This window comes from Gouania willdenowi, chromosome 15 (assembly GCF_900634775.1).
Source record: "Gouania willdenowi chromosome 15, fGouWil2.1, whole genome shotgun sequence".
Classification (NCBI taxonomy): domain Eukaryota; kingdom Metazoa; phylum Chordata; class Actinopteri; order Blenniiformes; family Gobiesocidae; genus Gouania; species Gouania willdenowi.
The window spans coordinates 35965362-35977565 of record NC_041058.1 but is presented as its reverse complement, the minus strand read 5'-3'; the positions used below and the strand labels follow the sequence as shown (position 1 = coordinate 35977565).

General features: G+C 43.9%; 1 protein-coding gene across 2 annotated transcripts in view; it reads right to left on the bottom strand.

Annotated features, from left to right (window-relative positions):
- The window catches only part of LOC114477153 (ectodysplasin-A receptor-associated adapter protein-like), a 15673-nt gene extending 15263 nt beyond the window's left edge, over window positions 1–410 (bottom strand). For both annotated transcript variants that reach the window (XM_028469280.1, XM_028469281.1), the window contains exon 1: window positions 281–410. In XM_028469280.1, coding sequence (XP_028325081.1) covers window positions 281–314 — 34 coding nt within the window. In that variant the 5' untranslated portion in view covers window positions 315–410. The remainder of the gene's footprint in view (window positions 1–280) is intronic.
- Window positions 411–12204: the final 11794 nt, after the last annotated feature.

Below are 12204 nucleotides of genomic sequence, written 5' to 3'. Positions count from 1 at the left end.
TATATTAGAATATCTATAGAGTAGTAAACAGATCTATATTAGAGTATCTATAGAGTAGTAAACAGATCTATATTAGAGTATCTATAGAGTAGTGAACAGATCTATATTAGAGTATCTATAGAGTAGTAAACAGATCTATATTAGAATATCTATAGAGTAGTAAACAGATCTATATTAGAGTATCTATAGAGTAATAAACAGATCTATATTAGAATATCTATAGAGTAGTAAACAGATCTATATTAGAATATCTATAGAGTAGTAAACATGAGTTACTCACCAAAGGTTTGATCACACGCTGTTAAAGTGCTCATGTTTGGAAGTGAGAGCACAGTGTGTGTGTAGAGGAACCACTGAACACACACACACACACACACACACACACACACACACACGCACACACACACACACACACACACACACACACACACACACACACACACACACACACACACACACACACACACACACACACACACACACGCTGCCTTCATGGTCAGCTCGTAAAAAGCAGCTTCTCAGAGGGGAATCACTCACTTTTTTTCTGCTCAGAAATAGAAACAATTTCCATCGTCACTGATTTCATCAGATTTAAAATCAGAATCCTAATTTTTAAAAACAGAAGTTCTCAAAACTGGCTCCACTCGTGCACTAGTCGACTTCACTAGTGGAGCAAAAACTATATCTAGTAGCACTAGTTACACAAAAGGTGACACTAGTTAGCATCATATGCTAATAAGGGGGCGGGGAAAGTAAATTCAGGCTCACCATTGCAAAGCTGCCAAGTTTGAGAAAATAACAATAGTGAGACTTTAGTGACCCGATGTTAAAAAAGTCCTTTTTTAACATGACTTTGTTTTAACATTGATTTCTACCTTCAGAATGATGTCATCACCTCCATACCAGCAGCTCTCCCTGCACTGTGTCCTCCTAATGCTAGTTTTAATCAACCACAAATTACAAATAAAAACTAACAAGAATTAATACATTTATTTGTCAGTAAATCATTATAACCAACTGTCCATCATTTATCTGGGGACATGTCTCATGTTGTAGGTGTTTATCACAGATGTTGATGATGACAGAGGCTCCCACTTAAAACACTGTGGCCCAAGGCAGTGCTACCTTTACCTCAGCTCTCCTTGTCTGCAACAGAAAGGACGTCATTAAAAAGATCATCATGTAAAAAACATTCAAACATCAAGTCATTTTTCATTGAATCAATGTCTATAGAAATACACTATTACATACAATAATAATCATAAGAACAGTTCAAATGAACATTAGATTAGACATTTGTTTCATTTACTATGTATTTATGATGATATAACCTACAAGTGTAATTCAGCTACTAGCAGTGATCATAACACTGGTGTGTGTATGACGTATGATGATCCACTGATTTACAGACTGTGTTGCTTTATTAACTCAGATCAATGACGTTAACAGATCAATACGAAGGTTTCTGTTCAAATCTTCCTGATTTCCATGAACTGATCAGAGCATATTGACGGAACAGCCACTTTAAATTAGGGGGAAAAAATATCATTAGGTTTTAAAGTTTAATAAACAGTATTCATATTTGTACATCTCTAAATCATATTTGTATATTTGTATAATTTTTGTAAATATCTGAATCATATTGGTATATATTTGTATTATTATTAGTAGTAGTATTATTAGTATTATCTATCCTACTTTATTTTCTACTACTGTAATGTGTGTGTATCTGATCCATATTTTTAACAGTCTTTTTCTTAATTATAACTTATTTATTGTTTATTCTTTCTTTTGTCTTTGTTAACGTATTTATTCTTTTATTTGTGATTTTTTTCTGTGGCTGTAACAAAAACAATTTACCTCTGGGATTAAGAAAGGAATTCTGATTCTGATTTATTTATTTTTCTACATTAATAAATGTTTGTCCACCAGCCTCCAGTTGAACGTCTGTGCTCTCACCTCTCCACGTTGAGTGAGCAAATTTAAATAAGAATGTCTGAAGCACGTCTATACGTGTATACATCTATTAGTGGTGCAATCATAGTGAACAGCTCCACCAAAGGATTCATTATCCTTTATTTCACATCTTAGTGAATCCACCTCACAGTGTACTAGTAGTACTAGTACTATTACTAGTTTACTAGTAAAATGACATTGCCTACTACTAAATACATTTGGCTTTATTAGTGAAGTCTACTCATGCACTACTGCACCAAATACATTTACTAGTTACTGTGGTGTTCTGTGTGTTATTAGAATACTACACATCCCAGCATGCCGCAGTAGTTAGGCGCATGCGCGGTAACACTAGTTGGTGGTACGCAGCCATGCAGGCAGCACGATATGGTTTATGTGTGAAGACTGCAATAAAGCTAACCTACACGTTATCACGCATTGTCTGTTCATTGTGAACATACGAAGACAACACATGGTGTCAGAAGTGGCCGTGAGCAGCTACAGAAGGATGTTTTGCCACGGGAGAACGCCGGAAAAGAAAAAAAAAAAAGGAAAAGTCCGGTCGCGTGAGTGAAACGTGCTAACAAAGCAGCATGCCAGCGGAGTTTGCTAATGGCTACGGGCGTTGTTACGAGTAACAGTGGAAGTGAAACGGGGGAAGAAGAGGAGATCGAACAAGAAGAAGAGGATCTCGGGCTCGAATCGGAACACAACCAGCACCAACAGAGAGCTGTGGAAGTTGTCTCACCCCGACGTACGCTCATGGCGAAGCTAAGTCCACCCACTTCAATGCAACTGACTGGTAGTCTTGCTGATAACTGGAAACGCTTTAAGCAACGATTTAATATATATCCAGCAGCTAGTGGAGCAGGGGGTGATGATGATAAACAGAAAGCTCATATCTTTTTGTATGTTATTGGAGAAGATGCTTTGGACATATACAATAGCTTTCAGTTGGATGAAGCTAATCTGACGTTGGCAGAGCTAATGACAAAGTTTGAGAACTACTTCGTGCCTAGTCAGAACGTGACCTTTGAGAGGTACAAGTTTTTCACCCATGACCAAAAGCAAGGAATACCTTTTGATCAGTACCTAGCAGAGCTCCACACGCTGAGTAAAACATGTGAATTTGACACATTGAGAGACTCATTAGTGAGAGACAGGATAGTTTGTGGCACAGTGGATAATGGTCTCAGAGAAAGACTGCTCAGAGAGACAGGACTCACACTGGACAAGTGTGTTAGTATGTGCAGAGCAGCAGAAACCACCCGAGCACAAGCAAAAGAGCTACGGAGAGGTGAAACTACAGTTCATGCAATACATAAAGAACAAAGGAAAAAGAAAACATTTACCAAACAAAAAGACCAAAAAGAGAAATCTGAAGAGTTCAAGTGTGGTAAATGTGGAGGCAGCCACAAGCCTAAGTCATGTCCTGCATTTGGAAAATCCTGTAACAACTGTGGAAAAAGCAATCACTATGCTAAATGTTGCAAGGCAGCTACAAAACAGAAAGTTCACACAGTCGATGAGGAAGAAGAGGATGACGAGTTCATTGTGGATGTGGTGCAGGCCTGTACAATCGAAAAGGAGGAATGGATTCTGCCAATCGAGGTAAATGAGACTATAATACCATTCAAGTTAGACACAGGTGCCCACGTAAATCTGCTATCTATGGAGGACTACAAAACACTCACTGTAAAGAGCAAAATCTATCCAGTGAAAACAAAAGTGACAGGATACACAGGAGAACGTGTCCCTGTTAAAGGTGGATGCATTGCAACCTTCAAACACAAAAGCCGGCAGATAAAAGCACAGCTACTGATCGTGGACATGAGAGTACAACCAATCCTGGGACTCAGCGCATGTGCCAAGCTCGATCTGGTAAAAAGAGTGTTTGTTGTGACATCACCAGAATCTGCAAATGATCAAGACTCACTCATGGAGGAGTATAAAGACTGCTTCGAAGGACTTGGATGTCTACCTGGAATACATAAAATACATGTGGATAAAAGTGTGCCTCCTGTTGTTCATCCCTGCAGGAAAATCCCGTTCGCACTGCGAGAAAAACTCAAAGAGGAACTAGTGCGCATGGAAAAACTGGAGGTCATCAAAAAAATAGATGAACCAACTGAATGGGTCAGCTCACTGGTCGTCGTGCAAAAGAAAACAGGTGCTCTGAGGACGTGCTTGGATCCAAGGGACCTAAATAAAGCAATCAGAAGAGAACATTTCAAGTTACCAACCAGAGAAGAAATTATGGCACAGTTTGCTGGAGCTAAATGGTTCAGTAAGCTAGACGCGTCGTCTGGGTTTTGGCAACTGAGACTGGACGAGGAAAGTTCGCGACTGTGCACATTCAACACGCCGGAGGGCAGGTACAGGTTTCTTCGTCTGCCGTATGGTATCTTGTCAGCGCCGGAAGTCTACCACAAGACTATTCACATGATCTTTGAACACATTCCAGGCGTAGAGACAATGATGGATGACATCATAGTATGGGGGTCAACGCGACAAGAACACGACGAAAGGCTGAGACAAGTGCTAGACAAAACAAGGGAAGTAAATCTGAAACTCAACAAGGACAAATGTGAGTTTGGAGTGAAAACACTCACCTTTGTGGGAGACGTCGTCAGTGAAGAGGGGGTGAAGCCAGACCCGAGAAAAACATCAGCAATCAACAACATGGAAAGACCAACCAATAAAGATGAGGTCAGACGGTTTTTAGGGATGGTTACCTACCTTGCTAAGTTTGTCCCACAGCTTTCAACACAGTCAGCACCTCTCAGGAGTCTTCTTGAACAAAAAAACCAATGGACGTGGTCCCACGAGCAGGAACAGTGTTTTCTGAAACTGAAAGAGACGCTGACACGTGAGCCCGTGTTACAGTTTTATGACCCAGAGAGGAGCACCAGGATATCGGCAGATGCATCACAGTACGGCCTGGGAGCGGTGCTACTGCAGAAACACGACGAGCAGTGGCTACCTGTCGCTTATGCATCCAGAGCCCTGAGCAGCGCCGAATCCAGGTACGCTCAAATTGAGAAAGAACTGTTAGCGAGTTTGTATGCATGTGAGCGCTTCCACCAATATGTCTATGGTCAGTTTTTTGAAGTAGAAACTGATCATAAACCGCTGGTGTCCATCATGTCAAAACCTCTAAATGACTGTCCAGTACGGATACAGCGCATGCTGATCAGGCTGCAAAAGTACGATGTGCACATGCTATACACACAAGGAAAATACATGTACACCGCCGACACCTTGTCTAGAGCAGTGGACAAGGAGGAACGTGCCGACAGTGAGAAAAGCGCAGAAATACAGGCATATGTGGACATGATCGTGACATCTCTGCCAGTAACAGCTGACAGAACAGAAAAAATACGGAGAGAGACTGATGCAGATGAAACAATGAAAGAACTGAAATGCACAGTACAGAACGGTTGGCCTGAAAACAAAAAACACTGCCCTGTGAAAATACGTGACTACTGGAACTACAGAGCAGAGCTCACAGTGGTGGATGGCATAGTGTTAAAGGGGAGCAAATTTGTGATTCCACCCTCAATGCGCAAACAAATGCTCCAAAAGATACACGAAGGCCACCTCGGAGAAGTCAAGTGTAAGCGCAGAGCAAGAGAAGTGATGTTCTGGCCAAGAATCAACCAAGACATCAGCCAGACAACAGCGTCATGTGACCTGTGCTGCACCTACAGGCCAAAACAACAAGCGGAGCCACTGATGACTCATCCGGTGCCCCACAGACCTTACTATAAGGTAGGAACTGATCTGCTGGACTATGATGGTAAGAGTTACATCGTGGTCACCGACTACTTCTCTAACTATCCTGAAGTTGGAGCACTGCAGTCAACCTCGAGTAAAGCTGTCATCAGCTACCTCAAGACTGTCTTCGCCAGACATGGCGTCCCGTGCGAACTGTTTTCAGACAATGGCCCGCAGTTTTCGAGCTGTGAGTTCGCTGCCTTTGCCAAAGAATGGGGGTTCCAGCACAGTACGTCGAGCCCAACCTATCCAAAGTCCAACGGCTTGGCAGAAAGCTCTGTGAAAACAGTAAAAAACATGATGAAAAAAGCACAGGACAGAGATGACTTTCAGAAAAGCTTACTGATCTACAGGAGTGCACCTTTACAAAATGGACTGTCACCAGCCCAAATGCTGATGGGTAGGCGCATTCGCTCTAACCTGCCAGTAAATGAAGACCTGCTGACACCCAAAAGTGCACACAAAGTCAGGCAAGCAAAGGAGGAACAAAAAGTGAAACAAAAACAGCTGCATGATCGTACAGCAAAGCACCTTCCCATGCTGAAGCCTGGAGACACAGTGCGTCTCAGGGACATCTCTACAGGCACGTGGAGACAAAAGGGACAAGTCACGGAGGAAGTTGCGCCACGCTCCTTCAGGATTCAGATGGAGAATGGATTGTCTCTGAGGAGGAACCGAACAGATATTCAACTACAGCAGACTAAAAAGGACACTGCAGTTCAGGACACGGTTCAGCAGGACACAGCTGAATCTGCAGAGCCAACTAACAGTGGGCCTGACCACACTGACTGTGGTCTGACAGCAGCGTCTGCGTCACCAGCTGCTGAGAGACTTTCCAAACTCTCACAGTCGCCAGCTGTTGAAGGACTGTTTAGACCTAAGAGACATGCTCAGCCACCTAAAAGGCTGATTGAGAGTTGCTGAAGACTCCTGACTATGGACTGTTGCTAAACACAGGTGCAACATGGACCCTTAAGTTAATAGTAAGATGTTATAAAAAAAAAAAAAAAATGTAAAGAAAAAATTGTATGTGAAAATTGTTTACATGAATCTAAGTTGATGTTTTAATGCTTAGTGAGTTTGCACTTTATTATTCTTCAAAACAAAAAGTGTTTACATTGAAAGGTCGTTTACAAGTGTTATAATGCTTAAGGGGAAATGCAAAGTTTAAAAATAATTAGTATTATACCTAAGCATGGTTTGTTGTAAGGAGTAAATATTATGTCTTCTTTATAGGGGGAAAGATGTGGTGTTCTGTGTGTTATTAGAATACTACACATCCCAGCATGCCGCAGTAGTTAGGCGCATGCGCGGTAACACTAGTTGGTGGTACGCAGCCATGCAGGCAGCACGATATGGCTTATGTGTGAAGACTGCAATAAAGCTAACCTACACGTTATCACGCATTGTCTGTTCATTGTGAACATACGAAGACAACACAGTTACTGTTGCAGATGAAGAAGGAGAGATTACGACCAAATAACCCAATCTAGCTCTCTGATTGGTTGGAATATATTTGAAAGCCAATGACGAGCCTAAATTTACTTTCCCCGCCCTCTTATTAGCATATGATGACAGTGACACCTTTAGCTTCACTAGTAAAGTGTAGTACATGTACTCCAAAACTGAGCACGAGTAGAATTTAATAATGGTTGATATTACGTTTATGCTCAAACTTCTCGTAGCATTAGTAAACAAAAGAGTTTGCTAGTGCTACTACTTGTGACACAAAGTAGTCTACTAGTAGATGCTTTTGATTTCTTAGTAAACTCTACTTGCTCACTAGTGCAACAAAAGCCTTTATTAGTAACAATATTTTTGTTTACTGGTGCTACATTTAAAATATCTCACTAGTAGGCATTGGGCAGTAATACTGTATACATAAAATAGCAATGTTATCAGTTTCAATACCGTTTAGAAAAAAAAGAGAAAGGAACTTCTATAGGTGATAAGGATTAAATATGAAATATAATTAATTTAATGCCTAAACATGATTCTATGTCCAGCAACAGCTGTGTGTGTGAGTGCTTCAGTGACTGCTCTGATTGGAGCTGAGAGGGAGCGAATTAAAACAGGCTTGAAGCACAAGCATCTACTATTGAATCAATCCTTTTTCTGCACAAGAACATGGATTATCCTTATATTTGATACATGGATTATGTAAATAGATCCACTGCTGTCTCTGGCACGTCAAACACACACCTGTGTTTGACGTGCGTTTGTTTCCCAGTGCGCAGAGGACGGCGTCAGCTAAGACCCGCGTTGTCGGACATTTTTGTTTACTAGTACTAAGTGTAACCGGTCGAGTCTCTGCGTTGTGTTTGAATGAGTTTTATTCTGACAGCTGACAGCAGCGGGAACACACACACAAATCCTCCGTCAGTTTTCCCCCATAAACATGCCCCTATACAAAATAAATAACATGAACATGTGTTATAATACATACGAAGCACTATAGAACAGGTTTAATTCAGCCAACTGACTTGGAAACATAACTAATAAATATATTTTTATCTGGACAGCAAAGCCGCTTACCTCTCACACGGAGATCAGTAACAAAAGGGAAGAGGTAAAAGCGCGGGAAAACAAGATACAGACGGAAGTGCAACATTAAAAACTGAACGTGGGGATACACACATAAATTAAGGTTCCACATACTGATTTGGAGGCCCAACTGGTCAGGTATGAACTATTAAAATAAAATAAACTTAAGATAACAGATTTTGTGTAATTATAACAAATATTTTACATGCATAAATGACACTGTTACACTCACCCCCCTAGAATTATACAAAAACTGGGCAGTAACACAATCCACATATACATACAGGCCTTTAAGAAGACAACCAAATGACATGAAACAGCAACATCAGCCTCCTATTAAAAGGATAAGAGAACAAGAGATTCGCTCGGCGCCTAGCAAAACTCACAGTACCCCATAGACAAAAAGAGGTGCCTTATACACCACACTTACACAGGCCAACAATGTGGGCGAGCAAAGAAAAACACACACAAAAAAAAGAAAGAGAAAGAAAAAAAAAAGAAAAATATATATATATATAGGCAGTATGAAACCGTAACAACATAAAGAGCATCTCAACAGAACATCCCACCCAAAAACACATCCTTCACACATGAATGACAGGACGATCACCTGACTGAACCCCTAGAATGGGCCCAAGTTATGCCATGGACTCAATCAAGCGGCACACTGGTTTAATGACTCTGCCAAACCGTGAGGTAAGTTGGCCATCTGCATCAGTTGTTTGTGGCGGAGTAGCATGTGGTGGTTGCGGTAGGAGAGCTGTGGAAGCTGTTGGGGGGTCCAGAATGGCGGCAGGGCCACCAGCAGCAGGCAACGCTGTTACAGAGGGAGGTGTTGGACAGTCTAAATCAGGGGGCTCATCAATGGAGAACTGCTCACAAACCCACGAGGCAGTGCGGCCATCATCCCAGCCATCAACACTCGAGAGAGAATCAGCAAGGGATGGCTCAGCTGTCGCAGCTGCAGAGTTCAAATCAGGCACATCCTGTTCATTCCGATCAAATACAGGAGGGGCATCAGCCATGTTGAGGGCAGGCATGGACATGGGTTCATCACCATCCAAGGCTTCCTCCAGCGGAAGGAAGTTGACCTGAAGCAGCAGGTTACGGTGAACGACACGTTCGTTACCCTCTGGATCCCTGATCCGGTAGATATGTAGAGCAGGTTTGGAGGCCACCACAGTATGTACAACAGGCTGCCATTTATCAGAGAGTTTACGTTTCCCCTTGACGCCTTTGTTTGCCAACAGCACTTGATCACCGAGACACAGGGGCTGACCTTTGACTCGTTTGTTGTACTGGTCACATTGATGTCTCTGCTCAGCCGTGCAGTTCTTCTGAGCCAGGGCCATAGCACTGTGCAGGCCTTCCAATAGCGACTTCACATAGGCATCATAGTCACACACAGTCACATCACGGAGCACGTTCTTGAAGAGGAGGTCAATCGACAACCTAGGAATTCTCCCGAACATCAAGTAGAAGGGCGCGAAGCCGGTGGTCTCATGAACAGTGCAATTGTATACAAATGTCATGGTCTGGATCATTTGCGGCCACTTCTGTTTGGAGCGAAGGGGTAGAGATCTCAACATGCTGCCCAGGGTGCGGTTAAATCTCTCTGTGCCACCATTCCCCATAGGATGATAAGGTGAGGTGTGGGACTTGTCAACTCCTGACAACTTCAAAAGCTCAGCAATCAGCTCACTCTCGAAGTTTGCTCCCTGGTCGGAATGGAGGCGCTGAGGGAAGCCGTAGATGCAGAAGAAGTTGTCCCACAGCTTTCTGGCCACCCTCTTGGCAGTTTGGTCCTGGCAGGGAAAAGCATGTGCCAACTTCGTAAAGTGATCAGTGATCACAAGAACATCCACGGATTTGTTGTGATTGTTCTCAGCCGACCAAAAGTCCATACACACAAGCTCAAGAGGGGCAGATGTTTTAATGCTCTCCAATGGGGCTCTTGCGGATGGCTCGGGAGTCTTGCTGAGAACGCATCTGTGACAGTGCTTCACATGATCGCGGACATCCTTCTCCATGTTATCCCAGAAGAAACGCTGGCGGACCAGAGAAAGTGTGCGGGGCTGGCCTTGATGACCAGCATGGTCGTGAACACCTGACAATGCATCTTTCTTCAGGGTCTCAGGCACAACAAACTGGAACCTCTTCTGTTTTGTTGAAGGATCCTTTGTGACCCGATAGAGGATTCCATTCAGAAGTGTTAATTTGTCCCATTGCTTCAGGACTCTAAGAGTTGGCTGGCTCTCATTGCAGCGTTCACGTCTGGAAGGTCTACGTTTCCTGTCCACATAATGAGCAACCCTTGAGATGACTTAGTCCAGCTGCTGGTGTGACTGAAGCTCAGCAAAAGACAAAGCGGGCATCACATCCTGGCCAGGAGATCCCAAGGTGGTGAGGTGGTCAGCCATGGAGGCTGCACGCTTCCTGGGAGCTGAGTCCCATTCTTCCAAGGAGGAGAGAAGAGAGGAGACATCATCCTCAGACATTGAGCCTACGATAGCAGCAGAGTGAGAAGGACCCCCCAGAGATTGTGGCTGGCACGTAAGTCGGAAGACATCCTGCACGCATCCATCACTGACATCACATACCTGGTCCAGCAGCTCAGAGTAAGGTTCACACAGCAGCCGCTGCCTCAAAGGCTTCACAAATGGATCTCTGCTGAGGGCGTCTGCCACCACATTTAGCCTGCCAGGAATGTGTTTGATCTCGAAGGAATATGGGGCCAGCTTAGAGATCCACCGCTGCTCACACGCATCAAGTCTTGGTTTGGTCAAGATGTATGTGAGCGGGTTGTTGTCGGACCAGACAGTGAAACGATGACCCTTTAGCCAGTGGCTAAATTTATCGCAAACCGCCCACTTCAGAGCCAAGAAATCCAGCCTGTGGGCGGGATAGTTGGTTTGACTGCAGCTGAGCGTTTTGCTTGCAAAGGCGATGGGTCTTGCCTTCTCCTCACCGGCAGGCACTTGAGACAGTACAGCACCCTGACCATCAAGCGAAGCATCGGTGGAAAGAATGAAGGGCTTATCAAAGTCTGGGTGTGCCAACACCACACTGTTGAGGAGCGCATTTTTCAGATCTCCAAATGCTTTCTCACAGGCGGGAGTCCAATCCTGAGGAGTCAGTTCTCGGAAGGTGCCGGTTCATCTCCGACTAAATGAGCCTTTAGTCCTCCTCTTCTGTCCTGCAGTCAAGGCGTAGAGTGGCTTTGCGATGGATGAACAGCCGGGAATGAAATGTTGATAGTAGAGCACCATCCCAAGGAAAGATTTTATCCTCCGCTGAGATGGGGTGCGACCGTCATCATTCATGAGGTCTTCCTTCATGAAAGCTGAGATGGTTTTTACTTTCTCCTCATCAACCGAAACACCACTACTGTCCACCACATGACCAAGAAACCTTACAGACTTCCGCAGGAAGTAGCACTTCTTCTGCGCCAACTTCAAGCTGTTAGCTCTGAGACGTGAGAAGACGACCCCTAGCCGTTTCAGGGCTTCCTCCTCAGATGGAGCAAAGACGAGTAGGTCATCTAGATAACAGAGGAGGCTGGAGAAGTTCAAGTCACCAAAAACACTGATCATCATCCGCATGAATGAAGCAGGACTGTTGCAAAGGCCCTGAGGTAGTCTGTTGTACTCGTACAGGCCCCAGGGTGTCGTGAAGGCCGTGTACCGCCTGTCAGACTCATGGAGGGGGATGTTGTAGAACCCTGATGTGAGATCCATGGTACTGAAAAAGGCATTACCACCAAGGGCAGCAAGACAGTCGGCTTGGTGAGGTAATGGGTGGGCATCCTTGGTGGTCTTGGCATTAAGCCAGCGAAAATCAGTGCATATCCTCAATTCTCCTGATTTCTTCCAGACGAGAACCAGCGGTGAAGCATATTCGCTGACCGACTTACTGATGATGCCTTTC